Raw genomic sequence first — 23,148 nt, 5'->3', positions numbered from 1 at the left:
ATCAATGTAGATTAAATCCCTACTAGGTGCCACACCTGCACACCGCCCCAGTTGTTACTGTTGTTGTTGCTGCTGTTATAACAACAACAGCAACCACTTTTCCTTTTCAAACACTCCTGGGGAAAGAATGTCTCCTCTGCTTGGGATCTGCGCGCTGACCTTGCGAGTTTGGAATCGCTGCTCTGATACAGTTTCCTTCTTCCTGCTGCAAAAAGAACCGTGAGCGCGATCCCGCTCCATTTAAGCGCTTCAAAGGCCACGACCGGAAGGTCAGGGAAGTGCTTAGTTCTGAGATCCTATGGACACTTGCTAAGGAAAGGCATTCACCTCTCTTTGTGAGGTATAGAAGTTCTTTCGCCTTCCAGATTCCTTCCATTACTTCCAACACCGCTTTCCATTGTTTTATAGGTGATTCCAGCCTTTGATTGAGAGGCTGTGATTTCTATTGTTTATATTAAGCCGCAAATGGGACTGGTTTCTCGAGATGATCCAGAATGATGTCCCATCCACTTTCTAAACGGGAGGAAGGGAAGGGAAGGCACGACCCAGCCAATTCTGAGTACGTTTCGTGTCCTCCTTGATTCCTGTGCAAGAGCTAAACACGTGTCTGAATGTTCCTCATTTAAATCAATGGGGATTCCGCGTTTCCTCTAGGTTATTAGTTTAAATTTCGGCTGTTCAGTTCACTCCTCCGGCGATCTTAGCCTACCCGGCTTGAACTATACTTTTGGGGATGAGTATTTAGGATTGGGGAGCTGAGAGAGAGTGAGATTTCTGACACAGGGTCGAATTAGCTTATCAAGATTGAGAAGGGGCGTGAAAGTCGTGGAGGGTGACAACAATATCTCACTTTTAACTAATGTAGAAGAAAAAGAATGAGGAGGAACCACTTACAGTCCTGATCCGATCTTTGCTCGCCCTGAAATTCCTTGAGAGTCACCCGATGAAACGGATCGATCATCGGTACTATGGCGTAGAGGAACAGGCAAAAGGGGGAAGCTCTGTGGAATTCGCTCCCACGAGATCTACTGTGACCATTGAGGCTAGGGTGTCCACGCATGAACCAAAACTTGTGGCCATGATCACTGAATCGAGCCCCCACGTTCAGAGACGGCGCACCCCCTCCGCTCAGGAGAAAGGCGCTGTTTCCGAGCTGCTTGGGAGTGCCGGGTTCTGGCCGCAATGCTGTGCGCATTTGCTCCGGGTGCCTGGCTGAAATTCTAGGCGCGTTTAACTCTGCAATCCTATATACGCCCACTCAGAAGTAAATCCCATTGAGTTCCATAGGGCTTATAAGGATGATAATGGTTTTTAATTTGGGAGTGAATAAACCCATCAAACCCATTAGGGCTTTTTTTCCCGTCCAAGGAACGTTCATAGGATCGGACTGCACCTGGCTGAGTTCTTAATGTTCTTAACCTTCCAGATAAATGGATATAGGATTGCAGCCTTACTGGGGGGTAAGGTCCATTGAGTTCCTGGAATATCCTGGCAGTTTGTCAAGTAATGTTCAGTCATATTACCCCCCCCCCCCAAGCCTTGGAATAAATAAGCCTGCTTTTATGATGGTAGATGAAAAGGCAGGCTCTCGCTCGCGCAGAGGCTTGGAAAGGGCAGCGTGTCCAGCACAATGCAACTTAGTCTCCCAGTGCTTAAGCCTACCGCAGCCAAATGCATCCAGTCACTGAGTACCCCTGGGAGTGTGGGGAAAGGGGATGCAGGATCGGGGAGAGAGCGAGGGGATCCAGAAGTATGTCCCTGGACAGCAGCAACCGGGGAATATTTTCCCCGTTTGTTTTGCTCGGCTGCGACGCTGGGGCAGGAGCAGTCTATCTGAGCTTGTGGTTTTAACAAAGTTCAGGATCCGTAGTTAGCTGGTGGGATGTAGAATTGAGGGTTTGCTCTAAAAGCTTAGATAGGAGGGCCAATGCGGGCACTGGGAAGCTTTGTGACTGGTTGCCAGCTGGCTGGGTCTCGGAGGCCTGGAAAGTCAGAATCGGGCCAACCCGTACCCTCCCAGGCTCCCCCTGGGCTTTCCTCGGGGCGCCTCTTTTTATCCGAACAACACTGTCCCTCGTCTCCCATGAGTCAAGTTACCGCCAGAGCCAAAGCTCTCCCCAAAATTCCGTTCTCCGAATTCTTTCACCGGTTTCCTTTTGGAACCGGAGGCTCCGTTGACTTGTCGCTTTCCAGACCGATCAAACCTTTGAAAGCAAAACCCTCACCGCCCCAGTTCAGCCGATGCCCGAGGGTGTCAGTGCTCACACACAGCCACCCGCAAATTTCTAGGAAAATAGGCGACCCCGACGGCACAAAACCCAAGGTAAGCTCCGCTACATTTATAGGCAATTGCTGCCGCCTACTTAAACTGATTGTCTCGTTCACACGTGCATCTCAACAACCTGGGGCTGTCTACATCACTGGAGTTCTCTTGACGACTGGCATGTTGCATGCGTGTACTAATTGCACTGGAAAAAGTTGTGCCTAAAAATTATCTCTCGCCATAGCTATGGAGGCCTGTTCACACGTGCAAACCGTCAACTGATGGGCACTGGGGTGCATGGAAGTGCTACCACATAATTCACACGAGGGACTAGTGTTACCTGTTGAAGTTGACACACCTGGCTGCCAGTCACCAAGCCTACCATTTTCAACCCGTGTGCATACGTGCTTGTGTGTGCAAGCCTTAAATTACTGGAAACACCTGAGCTTCCATTAAAATAAAGTGTGCACGAAGTGAGCATTACTAGAATCCCTGCAATCCATCCAAAATCCAGTTATTTCCCCATCCACAGACCCACAACCCGAAGCTAGACATGACTGCATCCTTTTGGAAGCTACTTCAAATGATTTCACAATATAAGTGCCTACCTTGCAAGGCTGCTGGAACCATTACCGAACTCCAGTTGTTGGAAACGCGTTGAGTGCTTAGTGAATGCAATTCGCGTTGCATCCAAGGACTCCACACAGACCCCGCAAAGAAGCATTTGCCCTCCTCCCGTTATATGTCAGATCACATTCTCAGGAGCACCTGTTCCATTATTGTAAGGCATTTTAAATAAATTCGATTAAATGCTATGAACATATACTTGATCCCTTTGCGCTCTTCAATCTTGAACACCTCCAAGATCAGGCCTTTAAACCTTTACCCGAATGAATCTTGCCCTCTGCCCCGACTGACACCTCTTTTCACCCAGCCGCTACACTGATTATATTATAGGCCAAACCTAAATCTTTTGTAAGTGCAATTGCCTTTCAGGGAAAAGGCTTCCAGGTAAGTGTGTTATGCAGTGCACCATCGTTTGTAATGTCAGGTCCTCTAAATTCGATGGGGCTTTACCTGCGCGTAAATGCGGATTCCATACGTGCAGACTGACCTCTGCACGTGCTTCCCCGGAGTTAATCTGCACTGTGCTCAGTGAACTTTACTCACAGGTAAGTGTGCCTAAGATTTGCTCAAAAGTAACATTCGCTTTTCGTCAATAAGTGCGTTTAAGGCAGGACTGCACGATGAAGACGCTTTGAAATGTAGTTTGTTGCTGGAGCAGCTAACGCGGTGCAGTCCGGATGCTGATTCACTCTCATTAATTCTCATTAATTCTCAACCTGCCTGATCATTGGGATGACTGGGAGTTAGAGTCCAATAGCAACTGAAGGGCGCCACGTTGGCAACCGCTGCCCTGATACCCTAGCGCACCCTAGTGCCAGGGAGAGAACCCCCCCCCCTTATACTTCGCACAAACTGGGTTGAGGATCGGATGTGAAAGAGGGTTCCTTGGCTGGATGGAACCACCAGTTCAAAGAGCAGGCAGACCGATCTCCCAACCGCAAGTACTTTCGGAGTCTGGACTTTAAGCCGCAGCCTCTCAGAAGCAAGTCGCATCGATTTCCCTGAGACTGTCTTCCCGTTAAGCACGTCTGAGCTTGCATCGTTAAATCCCATTGATCCCAGTGGCAGAGAGTTTAAATAAGTCCCTTTCCCGAAATCAAGAGGATTTGAAAAGCCTTTATCCTGGGCAGGATCCTGTCCATGCACCTTCGGTGGCTATAAAGTTTCAGTCACAGGGAATGGGCTGGGGGTGGGAGAGCCGAAAATGACACCCCTTCACACACACACACACACACACACACACAGAGAGAGAGAGAGAGAGAGAGAGAGAGAGAGAGAGAGAGAGAGAGAAACTTCCACGCTAGACCTTTATCGAGAAATAATGGATTGCTCTTTCTTCGCCGCTAGTTAACCGCACCTTGAGAGAAAAGTTGTTATTCAGCGAAATCAGATGCGATTTGCACTTAGGGCCAAGGAGGCTCCGTTAATAAATAAGCATTCAGACAACAACAAGAATCCGCCTAGAAACGGCGAAGCGTCGACGCAGGCGTTTTCATATTGCTCATTTATTATCAGTAATAAGCGCGCGTAAGACAGCCCTGCTGCGTAACAATGCGGGGTGCGCGATTTTGAAAAGAAATGAGAAAAGGCGCGCGCGGGGGGGGGGTAGTAGTTGGGCAGTGGGAAATGGAAACCTCGGAGAGTCCCGGGGGGGGGGAGTCAGCCATTCAGGAGCAGGCGATCCCCCCAAAGCGTGGAGAGCTGGAGACAGGGATCCAGGAGTTCTCATTTCATGGCATAAGCAGACCAAACTCCAGGAGAAAAGGCGAGCGAGCCTTCAGAAACGTACAAAACGTCCCATTTCTAGCTAAACGCTCCGGATAGTTCCTTGGCGGTGTCAAATTAGGAGGGATCTCTTTGTCACACAGACTGTATTATGTTTCGCTCTTGGAAATGCATGACAGCAATGTGGTGTTGCTTTTTTTGAAGCCATACAAAAATTATGCAAATCGACCCAAAAGCAAGGGCTCCCCTTTTGAAATGGTAATGCGTTATTCATTAATCACTTATTGGAAAACGAGCCGCTCTTTCCCCCGCCCTTCAGCCGTCCCTCTTTTTATTATTGTTTTGTATGGAAAGCAACATTGTATATTCGGAGGAAAAGCAAAAGGTGGAAACACTATATTTAAAAATTAGATAATAGATATAATATTTTGCGCTTTGCCATTTTTCTCGCAATTGTGATTTTATTTTCTTTCTTAACACAGCCACTCCGGAGGAAATACTGTACATACCGAGGATTCGCCTTCGCGGATCCTGAACGGCGTGCGCAAGACTCTTATCGCAGGCGCATTATTCTGAAAGTGATATCAACGGGACTTAATTCTAAGTAATGGACTCTTTGGGTCAGGGAGAGACCGAGCCCCGAGAGAGCACACTGCCTCCTTGGCACCTACATACAAGAGGGGAAAACAGACGTTCTGGAGCCCACCCAATAAGAATGAATGCGAAGTCTCAAATTTGACTGGCGCGTACCCGCAATCCCCCCCCCCCCGCGCGCTTGTTTCTAATTGTAACATCCAGCAGTTTAACGCACAAGCACCCCAGCAAACATGCACCAATAACGGGGGTGGAGATATCTCCCCCATAGCCTCTTTCCGACTAGAAACGTGTCCCTGGTTACAGCTAGAAATCCGTGCGCGCCTTCCAACGCGCCTTTCCTCGGGTCTCCAGCGCCGCAAAAGGAAGCGGCTCTTCTAACATTTTTTTAAAAGGGGGGGGGGGAGTCGAGGGAAGCCACGTTTCGTCGCTTCTCCGATTTTGACGGGGAGGAAAGTCATCTCGGGGGACTTGCTGACGTTCTAATTAATTTCGCCTTCCCAAATTGCCAGCTGCTTCGAGAGTAAGAAGGATGGGGCGGGGGGGGGGGAAGGCGCGTGTTAGGCTGCAGTCCGTACCCAACACAGGAGGCTGTTAGCACCTCTGCTCCAAACCCCTTTCACTGCAGGTAAGTCCCCAACTGGATTTCGAGGTGATTTCAAATCACTTGCCAGTTAGAGGAGCAAATTGCCAATTGTGGGCGATTGCATTGGCATTTCTAGAATCACCCGCTACTGATTATTTGCAATTCTACCCTAAAGATACCCGCATCTTGTGGCGGACTTTTAAGCCACTCGGGGCTGCTTGAAGAAAGTGGTCACTGAGATCAGAATTCTCATCCACCCGCCCAAATATATGAATGAACGGAAAGGGTCCGCAAGGCAGATTTCCCTCTTTTGCGCATAAAGGTTAAGCGCACGTTGGCACAGGGCTGGCTGGCGGGAACTGGGATGGGTATGGGTGGTGCGGAGAAGACCTGCTTGCTGAAGCTACCTATTCGTGCAGCTGTCTCTAGCACCCTCAATTGGGCTCTTGGCCCAGAGAGCGCAGTCGTCACTCTACACTTCCAAAGATTCAGTTCCCACCAAGCTATAGTGCCCGCGATCACTTCTAATTCCACGTGTCCTTCTGCTAAATTTGAACCCCACTCCCCACACCTTGACCCCACCCCCACCCGCCTGCTGACAGCAAGTTGTTGCTTCGAAACAGATTCGACTTCCGAATCAGACCGCAGTCTGGCAAACTGGGCAGAAGCGCGTCAACGCGGCTTATACGCGCAGAGACATTTCAGATGTTTCTGTTTTTCCTGCATGGAATCATTTATGGATCTGATTAGCATTCTTGCTTTACATACCACGGCTCTCGTTAATGCCTCGAGAGCATGGCCCCTAAATCTTAATTGTTTGGGTAGGGGACGCAGGGTTGCAGTAAGAAAATGGATATATAGCAAGGCCTTTAGACGAGCGCTCCAGGCGCAGGACCCTCGCCTTTGCAGATTGGGGTGTGGATTATAGCACTTTCAGCTGGACTTTGGACCATACAGAAAGGAGGACAAGTAAAGAAGGAGCGCTCCCCCAGTGGATCTGAAGCAAGCTCTTCATCCACAGGATATTAACCAAGGTGTGAATGTATTCCAGAAATTAACTGGGAGGTGGCTGCCGAAAATGCTTCCTGGTGAGCATTTTGAGAAAAAGGACCTTGGTGCGTTCGGCCCTCCATCCAGAAGTGCGAAGTTCTTAAGAGCTGGGGAAAATACTGTACACTGGCGAGAGTGTTTTAAGCAAGTGGTTTATATACAATTCAATGTCACTTTAATCGTGAGTGGTGGACAGAATAATGGCACAATCCTTGTTTTTATTTTCCACTGGGGTGGCGGGGATGCTGCTACCTGCAAATGGGCCTGCTCCAAGTTGACCTCTCCCACCCCACGAACCAGCACACCGGAGTCAGCTTTCTCGTGCCAAGCGGGGCTGCTGCTGTTCACTGCCCGATCCTAAACGCGTCTCCTTGGCACTCGGTCCCACTTCAGGCCGCGATCTTGTTGACACGGGAGAGCGCGTCCCCACGGAGCCATTCGGGGTTTCCTTCCGACTCCAGGATGCCCAGATTTTTAAGATCGCGCCTTCAGGCCGCAATCTTGTTGACACGGGAGAGCGCGTCCCCACGGAGCCATTCGGGGTTTCCTTCCGACTCCAGGCTGCCCAGATTTTTAAGATCGCGCCTTCAGGCCGCGATCTTGTTGACACGGGAGAGCGCGTCCCCACGGAGCCATTCGGGGTTTCCTTCCGACTCCAGGATGCCCAGATTTTTAAGATCGCGCCTTCAGGCCGCGATCTTGTTGACACGGGAGAGCGCGTCCCCACGGAGCCATTCGGGGTTTCCTTCCGACTCCAGGATGCCCAGATTTTTAAGATCGCGCCTTTTTAAGATCGCTGGGTATCATTGCAAAGCGCTTCATCCGCCCTCCCCCCGGGCGCGTCTCTTCGGAATCCCCGCGGAAGCCAGCGGGCATAGGATCGCAACTCTCTTCCCCGACGCACGGCGAGGCATGATCCGCCCGGGGCTGCGCTAGTCCGAAGCCGGAAGGCGCGCATGCTCGTTGGCGAGGCCCGCGCCTCGTGCCTGCGAGGAACACCTCGGAACCCTCCCGGCCTCCCTCCCTCTGCGACCACGTGACGCTATATAACCTCCAGGCCCGGCCGGCCGGCGGGCGGGAGGAGGTGGGGAACACGAGACAAGGACGCCTTTGGTCGCTCGGCGCCCGGCCAGCTTCTTCAGCCGCAGCCACAGCGCGCCAACCTCTCTCCTCCTCCCTTCAGGCGCCGAGCGCGAGGGGAGAGGGGCGGGGCTTCATTCCATGTTCTCTCGCTGGCCGGGAGTCCCGCCCAAGTTCTTCCTTCGGTGGGTAAGAAGCCGGGTGAGGGGCGTGTCCTCCTCCGTATGCAAATGAGCCGCCGTGACGGACAGCTCGCCTTGCCAATGCCCCGGCGAAACTCCTCTCCTCACAAAACTCCTCGCCTCACAGACTCCCCTTATGCCCGCGCCAAAAGCTGGTCGCGCCGGGCGCCGGGGGGGGGGGGGAAAAGCTCGCCTCGCTCGCCTCGCGAGCGCGCCGACCAGACGAGCCGCTTGCCTGTGGCGGAGCCTGGTCGAGGCTGCTTTTGCCTCACGCGCGCTCTGCTCGGCCGCCCCTTCCCCGCCCGGGCTGGGGAAGACGCCTCCTCCTGCTGCTGCTGCTGCTCCTCCGCCTCCATTTTCCCGCGCGCTCCTCTTTGCCCAGATGCCCGCCGCCGCCTCCTCCTCCTCCTCCTCCTCCTGCAGCAGCAGCAGCCGCCGCCGCGGGTGACTTCTGCGTGGGAAAGCAGGAGCGCGGGCGAGCGCGCGAGGCGGCGGCGGGCGCGCGCGCGCGCTCCCGGGACGTGCGAGAGGCTTTCCCTCAGCCTCGCGCCGAGCTCTCCTTTTGGCTCGCGCTCCTCCCGCCTATGGAGGGGACGCTGTGAGCTCCTCAGCGGCTGCAGCGAGCGAGCGGCGGCGGCGCCCGTAGCTGAAGCGTCCTCCGCTGGCCTCAGCCCAGGCCCCTTCCTCGCTCGCTCGCCATGTCCTACCCTCAGGGCTACCTCTACCAGCCCCCGGGCTCGCTGGCCCTCTACTCGTGCCCGGCTTACGGGGCGTCGGCTCTGGCGGCGCCCCGGAGCGAAGAGCTGGCCAGGTCGTCTTCGGGCTCGGCGTTCAGCCCTTACCCGGGATCCGCCGCCTTCACCGCCCAAGCGGCAGCCACCGGCTTCAGCAGCCCGCTCCAGTACTCCACCGACCCGGCCGCGGGATTCCCCTCCTACATGGTGGGTAACGGACCCGACAGCCCGCCGCCTCCATCTTCATCCTCCTCCATCGCTTGTTCCCCCGCTCGCAGCGCCGAGGCTGCCCGGGCTAGGCTGGCGGGTCGTGGGGATGCAGCCCGCCCGACACGCCGGCCAACCCGCGTTAGGCACATACACACGGAAGCCTGCTTCCTCCGAGGCGCTTCTCTCGACTTTCCCCTCTTTCGTTGCTTCTTCGCTTCTTTATCCATCTTCTCATTCCTCCCTCTCTCCCCCTTTCCTTTCCTTCTTTCCATCTCCCTCACTTCTTTCCCTTGCCAGTTTATTTCCTTTATTCTTTACCCATCTTCTCATTCCTCCCTCTCTCCCCCTTTCCTTTCCTTCTTTCCATCTCCCTCACTTCTTTCCCTTGCCAGTTTATTTCCTTTCTTCTTTACCCATCTTCTCATTCCTCCCTCTCTCCCCCTTTCCTTTCCTTCTTTCCATCTCCCTCACTTCTTTCCCTTGCCAATTTATTTCCTTTATTCTTTTCTCCTCGCTCACTTTCATTTTCTGACATCCGTATCCTCCCCCACTTTCTCCTTCCTTCGATCTCTAGCGCTTCTCCCATATATAAATATTTAGAAATCTTATGTGATTTACCGGGGCGGGGGAGGCTTTCTACCGATGGAAAGGAGTCCAAGCTGAAACCCGATTAAAGGTGTTGTTTATTTATTTTTATTTTTATTTATTTGTTGCTGGGGGGAGAGAAGAGAGAGGGCTCCTCTTCGGACGGATTTCCACCTCCAACTCGTGCTTCCTTCCGAGCACGTCTGTGCTGGCGATCGCGCGTGTTTTTGCAGCTATTGCAAACCGACGAAGGATTAAAGCTAGCGGAGCCAATTGGTCCTGGGAAAATGGGGCAAAGGGTTCGTTTTGTTTCACTACACAAGAGATATCAGATCGAGCGCCTTTGGCTGGAGTCGTCTCTCCCTCTCCCCCCCCCCCCCCACCTTTTCTCCCAGCCTGGCGATCTTTATTTAGGATAATGGGAGCCGATCTCAAACGCTCCTCTGTTTGACTTTCTCGTGGCAGAAGAAAAGCAGTCGCAAGTTGCCAAGCCTTATTGTTCCCGGGCTATTTAGGAACATTAGGTACATTCGGAGCGCTGTGTTTAGCTTGGTTTCCTGGACCGACTCCGAAAGTTATCAAGTTGGCTCAACTAATTCCCCTCTCTCTCTCTCTCTCTCTCTCTCCCCCCCCCCCCTTTCTCTTCTCTCTCCTCACCCTCGTATTATGCAGACTTTAAATCAGCGCAATTTAAACGTTTAAAGGGCGAATTAAAATGCTAATTATATCGCATTTGACCAATTCGAAACGGTGCATATCTTCTGGTTTGCAAATTGGATTTGCAATGCATTAGCGAAGTGAATTGCTAAGCGGGGGGCTTTGTTTTCTCTCTCCTCTCTCTCTTTCTCTCTCTCTCTTTCCTGTATGGCAACAGAGGAAATATCGTTGCAACCATGTGTGGAGGCGGAGGAGGAGGAGGAGGAGGAGAGGAAAAGTAGAAAGCTATCATTTTAAGAAACTACCTGTAGGGCCTTTGGAGGGAGAAAATAAAAATGTCTGCGTTGAATTGCAATAAACTGCAACGAAGACGAAGACATCAGCAGTTTTCAGAGGGAAGAAGGGATTCGAATGCCTTCTGGATACTTTATTTTTTTTTCCCCTTGAGTAATAATAATGCAGGAGTGCTCGGCACTACAATTAAGAAATAATAACATTGTTCGCTAGAGTGATTGCATTACATTCGTGTAAAACGTAATAGTCGCTCCCGTGGCGTTGCCTGCTTGCTAGCTGGTGGCTGCCAGCTCTTCCGAAATGCCTAACGCCCTTGCTTTTGTGCTTGGCAGGGCTCCCCTTACGATGCCCACGCGACGGGCATGAGCGGGGCCATCAGCTACCACCCTTACGGTAGCCCAGCCTACCCCTACCAGCTGAACGACCCCGCTTACCGCAAGAACGCCACGCGGGACGCCACGGCCACGCTGAAGGCCTGGCTGCAGGAGCACCGCAAGAACCCCTACCCCACCAAGGGCGAGAAGATCATGCTGGCCATCATCACCAAGATGACCCTCACGCAGGTCTCCACCTGGTTCGCCAACGCCAGGAGGAGGCTCAAGAAGGAGAACAAGATGACCTGGGCGCCGCGCAACAAGAGCGAGGACGAGGACGAGGAGCTGGACGCCGGCGGGATCCGCGGCAAGGAAGAGGAGGCGCTGCCGTCGGACAAAGGCCGCGACAGCAACGAGACGTCGGCCGAGGATGAAGGTGAGGGAGGAACAGGCTGGTTTCGTGGGGCAGGGAGGCAGATCATGGGCTTGCATGGAGCTCTGCAGCCCGACCCGGTGCAGGTCTACCTCGGAGTTCAGTGGGGCTTACTCGGAGGTAAGTGTGTGTTGTGTGCACGCGCGCGCGCGGGGGATTATTCCAGGCTGGAGGGGCAGCTTCCCCGCATTGCATTGCAGTGCAGTGCATTGCGCGCATCTTCCACATTCATCCCCTGAGACTCCTGCCGCCCCTGCACTTTCTCTTTTAAAGACAGGGGGAAACGCCATTCCCTGCGAAGTAAGCGCCGCGGAGCGGAGCGAAGCTTGCCTCCCCGTAGGCGCTTGCCCGGGGAAAAGGCCGTGTAAACCGCGGTCGTTATCCCGCTTCCAGAGAAACAGGCTTGAAGGATCTCAAGCCTTCGGAGCGCTCTAGGGACATTGTCTCGGGCAGTGCTTGCTGCTTGTAGCGGCTTTGGAAAGGAGATGAGGACGAGGATTATTTGTAGCAGAAGCACACGACGGGGGAGCAGAGGAGGCTGAAGGCCGCTTCTCAATAAAATGTGGTTTTCTTGGTTTTCTTGCCCCACATAAGCGATCACAAGTAGCGGGGCCCGCACACCATTTGACTGGCAATGTCCATCATCTTTGGGCGGGCCGAGCCCACTCAAATATTTTATTGGGGAGGGGGCTTCGAAGGGACCTTGGCCCCTAGGAGTGCCTTATGCTTGTGTCTTATGCCGACACCTGAACCCACGGCCGGGCCGTCCGATCCACCTATGGTGGAAGCTAAGAGGCCCTCAAGAAGCCTATGGATCCGAGGAGATTTCGCAGGAGATCATCTCTGGGGGGCCTTGGAGTGGGGATCAGGACATGCTCCGATTGTTTGCCACCTGTTTTGGGGGTGGCGGGGAGCCTGAGGTTTAGGAGACGGGGCACTGCGCTCTCCTCCTCCCGCTGCTGCTGCAGCCGGTGCCTCCGCCTGGTTTCCTTGACGGTCCCCCTGGTTCTCTGCCGCAGGGATCAGCTTGCAGGTGGACTCGCTCACCGACCACTCCTGCTCGGCCGAATCGGACGGCGAGAAGGCTCCTTGCGGCGCCGGGGACCCGCTCTGCGAGTCCGGCTCGGAGTGCAAGGACAAGTACGAGGAGATCGACGAGGACGAGGACGACGTCGAGGAGGAGGAGGAGGACGACGAGGAGGAGGAGGACGACGAGGAGGCAGCGGCGGACAGGGGTCACCCCTCCAAGCCCGTCACCTCCTCCCCTCTCACCGGGGTGGAAGCCCCTCTGCTGGGTCACCCGCACGCCGAGGACTCCGCGCGCAACGCCAACAAAGCCGCTTTGGATGCCCGCATGGCCCCGACGGCGGCTTCGCAAACCACGCCGGCCAGCAAGCCCAAGCTGTGGTCGCTGGCAGAAATCGCCACCTCGGACCTTAAGCACCCTCAGCACCCTCAGCACCCCCACCACCACCCTCACCACCCGCACAACCTGGGCCAGAGCTGCCAGCCGTCGGTGCCGCCCTCTTCCACCCCACACAACGCTGCCTACTCGCCCTCCTCTCTCCTGGGGAGGCATATTTATTACACCTCGCCTTTTTATAGCAACTACACAAACTATGGGAACTTCAACGCCCTCCAGGGTCAGGGCATCCTGAGGTACAACTCAGCCTCGGTGGCCTCCAGCGAGGGGCTAAGTCAGACGGTCTTAAGCAGCGGCGGCGGAGGCGGCAGCAGCAGCTCGGTGCACAAGCAGGGCTCAGAGAACTCTTTGAAAACCATCGCGAGCCACCTAGAACAACATTACAAGCCTTCCAATCCAGACTCCAAAAAAGGTAGGTGTTTCCTGGCTAGGTTTTCTTTTCTACTAAGGTATAATGTGGGGTGCAAATTTACCCTACCCCCCAAAATAAAAATCACAATAAGGTGGGTGCTACAAGCAAGAAGGCAATGGTGGTTTCTGACAGTCCAGGTACAAAACCCTTTTTCGAAACTGCAATCCAGGTCACAGTTCTTCTGCTTGGAATTCCATAGATTTTAATTTTGCTGTTGTTGTTGTCAAAGCAGCCCTTTTGTGTGGGATTGCAGCCCGAAGCTGTGGTCGGGCCTCTGAAGAAGAGGATCTAACAGAAAACGCTGAGATTTGCCTTCCAGTTGTGAATGTGATTAGGAACATAATGCATATAAATTGCTCCGTGTAATTAAAATGCCTCTAAAAATCACTAAAACTCCTTGAACTGTATATAATCTGAAAATATTTGCAGAAAGTTTATTCATTGTTTTTGTTGCTAAGAGAGGAGGAATAATAGCAAGGGAGAATATTGTTTTGGCAATATTCCCAAGGAAAAAAAAGAGAACAGTTTCAGGTTTGGGAGAGAGAGGAAAAACAGTACAGTGTGGAGCAGAGAGAAGTCTGCTAGCTTGTGCCTAAGTATATTTACTCGGAAGTAACACCCCCCCCCCCAGTAGAATGGGCCCGAATCTAAAGGCAATTCATTTAGGAGTGCAGCTTCAGTTGTCTGTCTCCTTCAAAGTTCCATTATTGGTCTGAGACATTGCAACAAGTTATGCTAAATTTAAAACAAGTAATTAAGAATGCTGGCCTTTCGAACGAGTTAACTCCCAGATCCGCTGAGAAATGCCAGCTCAAGAAAAGGCCTTCCAAGGGCTGTGCAGGGGTTTTGTGCAAGAGGGACCTAGGCTGTGCCCAGAGTGTATAATCTAGTTAGCCAGCTGTGTCCTGTGACTAACTGACGCTTCTATTTTGACAGACCCCACTGAAGTGTGCACAGTAGGACTACAACCATACCTATAGAAGTGCAATCACACAGCAGCCAGGCAAGTAAGTGAGACCAGCTCCTTTTCTCCTTCTTTCTCCTTCTATTCTGTTACACCGCTTAGGAGGATAATTTGGCGTCAGCTCCGGAAACATATTGCTCAGCCTGCAAATTTGCTTAATGTTAATTTCTTGCTCCATTACCAAAAGACCATTATTACAAAGAAAAGCCTATTGCATTTTCACCTTTCCTTTTGTTGTTGTTGGAGAAATCAGTTCAATTATTTCACACAAGCCTTTTGCTTTTTTTTTTAAAAAAAATGAAAGTTGTGTATTTTCAATAAATATTTAAATCACAGTATTATTATCCCCCCCCCCAAATTATTATTGGCAAATTGAAACTGCAATAGACTGGGAACTCCTCCTACATAAGGCCCCGTCGAAATATATGGGCGGATAGTTGTGTGTTCCCCTTGGAAGCCAGCCAGAATTCATCTCATTGTCCCTCTGTACTATTTGAAATGTATATCAGCACGCCAAATAAAAGAACATGATTGCACTGATTCAATGCTTCGGGTGCTGTACAGAAGATTTCCCTGCTCAAATGCACCTTAAGGCATCTTTATAAATACGCAATTCTAATAGTTGTGAATCAAAATAAAGAGTGATTTTATTTAGCATGCTTATATACATTTCAAACAGCAGAGAAGGAAAATGAGAGGAGTCCTGGCTGGGTTCCAAGGAGAACATAGTGTCTGCATGAATTGCCTCTGTTTCCCCATTTATTTCCAAATCGCTGCTACAGTTAGGATTAAAGAATATCTTGTGGCCAACCATTTCCCACCCCCACGGGTGGGGGGGAGCAGAACAGAACCCAAGCCTAATCCTATGCTGAAAAGAAAAGAAAAAACGTTTTAGTTTGCCTTCCATTTTTAACACTCCGCGTGTAACTGAAAGATTGTGGATGATTTGGTGTTTTCCTTGGTCCACAGGTAGGTGTCACAATTGCTTTGAGAAAAGTCAACAAGCCATCATCTCTCCCCAAGCTAATCTATCTATCTCTAACAAAATTCTAAATCTGGATCACATCTTGTGCCACTGTATAAAAGAAGACCACAGAGCACTATTAAATCTACAGACTCTCTCTAATTGTTAAACCAGAATTTTGCTGGACATTATGTGAGTTTACTGGTATAGTCTAGTTCTCCCCAATGTATATGTGACTTAAAAAGAAAGAATGAAAGAAAGAAAGAAAGAAGCAAATCTGTTTTTTCTCAGGATATCTCGAATTGATCAGCTTATTGCCACGGTATATATATATATATCTATATATATCTATATTCTGTAGGTGTAATAGGATTTATTGTACAAACACTTTGTAAAAGACACATACAGTAGCAATTAATTAAATAAACCATGACTGAAGAACTTGAGTACTTACAAAGTGGAAACAAATTTGATATTTATTTTTGTAATGATATGAGAGCTTCTAGTAATTTATGCAAGTTGTATTGCAATGGAATCCCAACTCTTTTGTAAATAAATTATGCCTGGTTTTTATTTGAGACATGGATGGTTATACAATCCCTCGTTGTTTAACGAGAATTCTTTACTAATTTATATCTTTAATTGTAAATAAAAACAGATTAGTCTACAATAAGGTGGTGGCCTTTTTTTTGTTCATTTTTAGTATTTATCTTTTTTTGTAATTCATGATAATTTATAAAATATCACTGTTACAGTTGCCTAAGGTAACTTCTTAAATATTTAAAATATATTTAGCATTGTGGCTAATTAAACCTGTTGAACGTATATATTGCAGGACAATAAAAACCTTCAGAGTGAATCTGTTGCACTGGACTATATACAATTTACATTTTTAAAAGATTACTACTGTACATCCTGTTGTATTTAGTGCTAGCATTCTTAATTCAAAATGCCATGTTTACTTGCACTGTAAGTGAAGATTTGTGTTTCATTTTTATCAAGAGATACAAAACACTTGAAAGAAAAAAGAAAAAAAGGAAAATATCCCACCTCTTAAAAAAATATATCTATAATGTGGTAATCACTTAAGAGATTCACCATTAGGTTAAAAAAATAGCTAAACCATCACTTCAATCCCTCCCCCTCCCCACGAATAATGAGAATTCCCTTATAATATAATTTCAATAAGGAGACAAACAACCATTTATTTTCTCCCTCAAAGATAAATTGAGTGAATATAACTTACGGTTATAAAACAAGAATAATAGCTTCTTAGATTGCCCTTTAATCAATCATACACTTATTTTTCAAGAGGCTCATCTATTTTATTCCATGATTAATAATGTTCCAGCGTGAGAGCATTATTAGATCCCAGCAGGGGAGATCCTGGGTGCTTTTAGCTGTTTTGGAATGGTCAGTTGGGGTTCATTACGGGCTGATATTGAACAATTTATAAAATCTTGTCTAAACATCTGCCAGCTCAGATAGGCCGATGTGTCTGAAGATGGGAAATTGCTCGACCAGTTGATATTGACAAACGGGGCTCTCTCCAGTGGCTTTTTGTTCGCTGAAAATTAGTGGCCTCCTGCTCAGGGGCTTGTTAGAAAGGGCATTTGAAAGTGATCTTAGATACTTCAGGGTTCAGCCTGGGGAATGTTAACTGGATAAAGAGTGGAATCTGCGTGCATGTCTGTGGTGTAATTACAGAAGGTTACCTACAGCTTATGTTGTTACCAGAATGTATTTGCTTATCATCATCATCAACAACAACAACATCATCCTCATCACCTTCCCCCTAAGTAAACAAAGTAGCCTAACCAAAAGACAGGTCTCTTGGGCAGGTGGCTGCCGTGTGTGTGTGTGTGTGTAGAAAGCAATATTTAAAATAATAATAATAATTTTAAAATATTCATACTCTACGTAGCAATCCTAAAATCACCCAATTGTTAAAGTTTTCACTGATGTCACCAGAACTGAGTTCAAAGTAAATATTTTGGGACAATATTTTAGCACAGGTTTGGATGCTGGTCCAGCAATAATGGGGTCTATTTATCTGAGTGATTCGGGCCTCCCCCATTCCCACCCCCAGAGCTATTCCCAATTCGATGTAGACTTCCAATCCATTCCTAAGGTGTTTCCTCTTTACAGCAATTCTGACATAAACCAAATCTGTTTGCCTGCCTCCTTTATCTAAAATTTTATTTCTTCCCATCTATAGTTTTTCTTTCTTTATTTAGGATTATAAGATCCTTTCTATGTGACATTTCAAATTTCTCAGTGCAGAATGTTAAAGAGGGTCAGCCGAGGGGGGCAGTTCTTCTGTGCAAGCCACGCTTTTCCATTAAGGTTTCCCCGCGAGTCCTCTTGCCCACGTCCCGTTCATTTCGATGGGGCGTGCGCAGGAGAACTTCTCTGGCGAATGGTGCTCTCAGCAACTGGCTGATACTGTATTTCTATCCCTGGCCGCAGCAGGCTTCAAATGAAGCTGTGGAATTTGTTGTGTTTTGGCTTTGTAACGGTAATTTGTGGGTTTAATACAATTTTGTATTTAAATACTACTCAGCGTAATTTTTATATGTGATATATATTTTTGCAGGCTAAAGTGTAAAATTATCCCGCGCTCCCTTTCGCGGCGACCTTTGAATGGGAGCTTCCTGCTCCCATAGCGTGGATATTCATTCTTCTCTCTCTCTCTCTCTCTCTCTCTCTCTCTCTCTCTCCTCCCTTCCTCGCCTTATTATACACCAGGTTCTCTGTTGGATAACATGTACATTTCAGTTGGTTTTATATTTTATTTTATTTTATTTTGAAAATCCATTCTGTGGCAGAGATTAGGAAAGCTAACGACTCTCCTTTGATGTTTATACGCCCAAAGAATTATCTAAGATTTCCATAATTTACTCACCCCTTGCTAGAATTTAGACCTGGGATTTCTTTTCCTGGAATGAAAAGTCGAAAGACTTTGGGCAGCTGGCTTTGAAACATTTCCCTCTTTGTCTGTCACATCCAACGGTTTTGGTATAATCTACTTCACATTCACACACACACACACACACACACACACACAGAGAGAGAGAGAGAGATGTGAATTACTATCTCTTTGCAATGGATTCAGTCCCCACCGCCTCGCCCAAATCTAACCGATTTATTACATAGCAATTAAGGTGCATCCATCGGGAAGTTCTCCTGCGCAAGCCCCCCACTGTGATGAGCTGAAACGATATCGCGTTAGATATTAAAAGGTATAAATGAACGGGAAGCCCTCATTGGCTGAAGGCGAGTAAAATCTTGCGCATGCCCCATTCGTTTAAGCGGAAGTTTGGCGGCGTTTAAAGCTCCTTTGCAAGGTCTTGCTGGAACATTACGAAATGGAAGCTTGTGCAGGAGAGCTTCCAGCTGAATTCTGCGCTGAGATAAACGAAAGGAGAGCTAACCTGCCATACCTACTGAAGAGTAAACAACAGAAACAGAGTAATGTAAATCCAAAAGGAAATCGTGCAGATACTGGCCTGCTGTTCTTGGTGGTGCAAATGCTATTGAAAACCCATTGAGTCCCCTTCCTTGGATTATTATTATTATTATTATTATTATTATTATTATTATTATCAGTAACAGATTCAAACCCCAAACAAACATTTCCCCTCCTGTTTCTCTCGCTGCGACCCTTCCCAACTTTTCCAACTCGCCCAGTTTTCAGTTTGCGCTTCCTACTTGCGCGCAAGTAGGCCTGATCCAACCGGGCTCCTCTTAATGTGCTTGCATGAAACTGTAGCAGTCGAGGTAGCCTTTGCTTCGCGAAATGCGACCTTGCCTGGCAGGTAAAAGGTCTACACCTACATACACACACCCGCCTTACATCACCAGGACTCGGAGAAATGGTCAGACTGGGCTAGCTGCGGACCAGTAAGGGGGAGATATGATATAACACACACCCCCTCGCCCCATCTCTGTGCTGCTCCTTCCTTTCCTGTCTACAAATGTCAGCAGTTGCTGGCAAGAAGGGAGGGCTTGTTTGCCTAGCAGTGAGGCGGGCGGGGGGCAAGAACTGGCGAAGGCAGGACGCGTCTTCCTCCGCTCGCCTTTCACTTCCTTGGTCAGACGTCGTTTGCTTGTTTTTGTTTGCTTTGTGTTGACTTGCTTGTTTATTTCAAAGGAGACCGAGAGGGATTTGCTCCCGCGCGGCAAGCTCACGATTGCAGGGGCAGAGCTAAATTCAACGTCTGTACACAGGGCTGCGCGCACGGCGTGCATTCAAAGCGCATGCACACACGCGCACCCCCCAATAATTCTGGGAACTGCAGTCTGTTCAGGGTGCTGGTCTTTGCAACTTTGCGAGGGGCAAACTACAGCTGCCTGGGTTCTTGGGGCGCGTGTGCTTTAAATGCGCTGTAAATGTCTGGTGTGCAGGCAGCCTCGCACCAGCAAGAGGTCTGTAGCCATCAAGCCTCCGGGAGCCTTTTCGGTATCTGGGGCTTCTCGCTCGGAAACCTGTCCGCAAATCGCTCGCTCGTTTACTGGAGGATAGACTGCCGTTCAGTTCAATGGGACTCGCAGACTTGACCTTGCGCGCGTTTACGCGAACGCGAAGTCCTATGGGGTTGCTTCTAGCGAATGTGCAAACCGATAAGTTTGCAAACGCCAACGATATCAGCTTTGAAAGCTGGTGGATCGCGCCGCTGGGGATTTTCAAAGATGCATTGTTAGCAGCATGCAAGGCCAGCCGTCGCAGGAGGTTAAATCGGTGTCGCCTCTTTATTTCCCAGCCATGCCTCCACTTCGCACAGAGAGAGAGAGAGACTGCAGGCCACCAGGGCTTTTCGCCTCTGGGGATAGGGAGGAATCCCTAAACTGGAGTGGGGGCGTTCCTCTTCGGCCGCGCTGAGCCAAGCACAAAGCGGAACACAAGTCCTTAACAAATACATGAGAAACGTCACAGCTAATAGCCGGGCGTCAGAAAAGGGAAGCCGAAATCCAATTAACAGCTCAAGGCTTTGCTGCTTATTAACAATAAGGATTAAGGCTGCAATCTTATGTACACTTACCCGGGAGTAAGTCCCGCTGCACCAAGTGGGACATATTTCCAAGTAAACATGCCAAAGAAGGGGCTACCTATCTGCCCACACTTTCGCCACCCTATCGAAGGATGCTCACTGGATGAACACGTAATTTATTTTGGGTGGGTGGGTAGGTGGGTGGGGCGTGTTGAAAGCACGCGTCCGCCGTCCCCACGAAGAGCTGGCGGCTTGGAGAAGGAAGCGGGGGACTGGAGCGAAACAGGAAAAGAATCCGAATCAGATTCTGAAATAGGAAAGAGTAAAGCGAGGCAAGAATTTGGAAACACTTTTAGAGCTACTCATCTGACGGAACTCCTCTGACTGAGCAAAATGCACACATAACGTCAAGACGCGCCCGCACAACCCCGCCGTTAAAAATAATAAAATAAATCAAAGCAATGGCATTCTCGAAGCTTGGAAGCTTTTCTCTGTTTTGAAGCCTCGCCATGCGCGCGATTCATTATTTTGCATCACTTTTCCCCCTTAAGGCTTAAGCAGATGTGCCAGGAGTGCGCGGGGGGTGGGGGTGGCTACGTGCCCGACAGCAAGCAAAACCGTTCCCCCCCCCCATCGTTGCTCTCCAACGGTATGCACTTCTCAGTGACGCAATTGCACCCTATCCTTGGGCTGCCGTTCAAATCTATGGGAACTTTGCCCTTGAGACGATGGCGAAGAGAACCATCCCACGAGGATTTCAGCGGCGTTGGGTGCTATATAGGAGAGATTTTATTATATATATTGTGCGCCGCGAGCTACCTGCTTCTTCTAACAGGCCCAAATCCTGCCCCCCCCCTCACCATCCCTTCATTTGCAGGCAGCTGCTTGGGGGCGGGGGGGGCAGCTGAACCAGTGCGCCCCACTCTCCCTGTAAGGCCTCCAATCGGGGGGAAGGCTTGTATATTAAACAGAAACCGAACAAACGACATAGGTAAACAGTTTCCTATGAAACGTGGCAGTACAGCTCCCTTCCTTTTCAAAGGCATCTGTGCGCGCAAGAGCGAATGTAACCGAATTATCTCTCCGGGGCTAAAAGCGAGCCTTGCGTCTTAACTTCCCGTTAAATAAAGCGCTAAATCTAATAGCAAAAGTCAGAATACCTGCCCAGCCCGGTGGCTAAAGTGTGACCCTCCAGCTGTCGTTGGCTCCAGCTCCCATAAGCCTGAGCCAGCATGACCAATGGTCAGAGGCGATGGGAGCTGCAGTCCAGACCCGTCTGGATGGCCACGGGCTTAGGGAGGCCCCCAGCTTTTCAGTTCCCCAGAGCGAGAGAGATCCCGCCTGAAACCAAGTTCCCCATGCCAAGGGAAATGTTTGTGATCCTATTGACAGGGAATCCCCCCCACCACCTCCGCCCCGCTTCCTTAAAAGAAATAGCCATATGCGCATCCAAAGGAGAATAAACTGACATTTCATTGTGTAGAACATCCGATCAATTATTAATCGTTAGCGTCAACAATGGGGTTATAATTACTTTCGGTTACTTAAAGGCATATTTATTTATTTTTCCTCTCCGTCTCTCTGATCTGGTAATTAGCTAATCCTCTCGTGTAATGGATTCCGAGCTGATTTCATTAGGGTGTCATCGCGGCCCTCCGTCCCCTCCCTCCTCCGGGCAGGTCCTTCTGGCGGCTCGGCGTGGCTGAAGGCGGCGCCCCCGCCAAAGACAGTCTTCTTCATCGGGTCGTTTTCTTTCTCCCTTCCTAGAGAGCGAGTTAGTCCTGGGAAGAGAGAAACGGCTTCAAAGCGGATCGCGGCCGGAGTGGAGAGAACTCCCCCGAAGGAGCTGAGGAGAGCGCCTCCCGTCTTCCTCTTCCTTCTCCCGAGGGAGAAAATGGTTGCTTTTTAAAAACAATATATTCTCATTGTTATTTAAAGTTCTCAACTTCCGAAGCTGGATTCTGAAACTGGACGCGAAGCAACAGGGCCGTGGAGACCTACTTGTTTGGAGCGACAAGCCTGAGGGCATCGAGGGTCGCGCGCTTTGTCTAAAATGCGCAGACAGATCCTGTGCCTGTTTACTCGGAAGCTAAACCCCCTCCGAGCTCAATGGATTCAACAACGTTTGCTCTCGAGTAAGCTGCGCAGGACATGCCTTCCGGCAGGAGTGACTTAAACGGCAGAGTGTAAAATTAAAGAACTTTATTTGAAACTGAAGAGATAAACGGCTCTGCTTTCAGGCTTGAACCCCATCCTTCAAAAAATGGGTGAGAGGTGTTAAAAGGAAACGCCCCAGGTCTGAGCACCCCAAGGTCGAGATTTTTGGCGTTATTTTTTTAAGTGCGTGTGTTGAACGTTGCTTTGAAAATAATCCAGCCATTCATTGTTCAAAACAAGGACTCGCCCTTCTTGATTTTTTTTTTAAAATAAAACCATTAAAGAGCCATTCCTCTCTGTTCGCGGACTTTTGACGATCTGATGACATTTTTTTCAGATCTCACTAGGAGAGTTTCACTACGCGGGGCGGCGAGGAGGGAAAATCTCTTCTGGGAACAAACACACCTTTTGTAAACGGAGCTTTTTCAGTTCAGATCTCAATTCACCACTTTTAATACCCCCTTTTAAACAGCGTGAGTCCTGGACAGGTCACTACTCTCTCTTAGCACATCACAAAGCGAATATGTCTGTGCCACGTTCACACTTGACATCTTTGGGGGCGTCCGCCTCCAGTTCACTTCAGGAGCGAAAAGGCATTCGCCGTTCGCCCTTGAGTAACGCACAAAATCGCGAGGAGAAATGAGAGAAAAGACTCAGTGCCTTTATATATGGAAAGGCACGGGTCAATAAATAAAGAGATGATGCAGATTGCACAGATCTATATATAAACTGCGTCGAAGGCTACCTCGCGACGCCAGAAAAAGAGAGAACAGAAATCGACTGTGGCTGATGGACTCTTCCCGCCCCCTTCCCAAAAACGCAATAGCAGCAAAATCGCAAAGGGGAAAAAAATGCAAGTCCCCCCCATTAATTCAGCCTGACAGCTCTGTCGCCCCCCGCCTC

General features: G+C 49.6%; 1 protein-coding gene and 1 long non-coding RNA gene across 6 annotated transcripts in view; both read left to right on the top strand.

Annotated features, from left to right (window-relative positions):
• Positions 1-23,148, top strand: part of LOC307220272 — a 331,896-nt gene that overhangs the window by 290,013 nt on the left and 18,735 nt on the right. The gene's annotated exons all lie outside the window — the stretch shown is intronic.
• On the top strand, positions 8,660-22,552 carry IRX2 (iroquois homeobox 2). Of its 5 annotated transcripts, none has more exons than XM_079983973.1 (5): positions 8,660-9,048; positions 10,920-11,454; positions 12,354-13,169; positions 14,106-14,172; positions 21,856-22,552. In XM_079983973.1, exons 1-4 carry the CDS (start codon positions 8,806-8,808, stop codon positions 14,147-14,149), a joined length of 1,638 nt encoding a protein of 545 aa, XP_079840099.1. In that variant the 5' UTR covers positions 8,660-8,805; the 3' UTR covers positions 14,150-14,172; positions 21,856-22,552. The 5 variants fall into 5 exon arrangements, with proteins under 5 accessions (XP_079840099.1, XP_079840098.1, XP_079840097.1 ...); XM_079983972.1 differs by lacking the exon at positions 21,856-22,552 and adding an exon at positions 15,103-15,956 and having other exon boundaries at positions 8,663-9,048; XM_079983971.1 differs by having other exon boundaries at positions 8,664-9,048; positions 14,106-14,176.

This window comes from Podarcis cretensis (genome assembly GCF_951804945.1).
Source record: "Podarcis cretensis genome assembly, chromosome: 7".
Lineage (NCBI taxonomy): Eukaryota > Metazoa > Chordata > Lepidosauria > Squamata > Lacertidae > Podarcis > Podarcis cretensis.
This window is presented reverse-complemented; position numbering and strand designations above follow the sequence as displayed.

What these genes read in the sequence shown, in the direction of transcription:
- IRX2 (XM_079983973.1), top strand. Translation starts at nt 8,806, where the DNA reads ATGTCCTACCCTCAGGGCTACCTCTACCAGCCCCCGGGCTCGCTGGCC. An exon ending in CGGGATTCCCCTCCTACATG is followed by an intron (nt 9,049 to 10,919) that starts GTGGGTAACGGA and finishes TGTGCTTGGCAG; the next exon opens with GGCTCCCCTTACGATGCCCA. An exon ending in CAATCCAGACTCCAAAAAAG is followed by an intron (nt 13,170 to 14,105) that starts GTAGGTGTTTCC and finishes CTATTTTGACAG; the next exon opens with ACCCCACTGAAGTGTGCACA.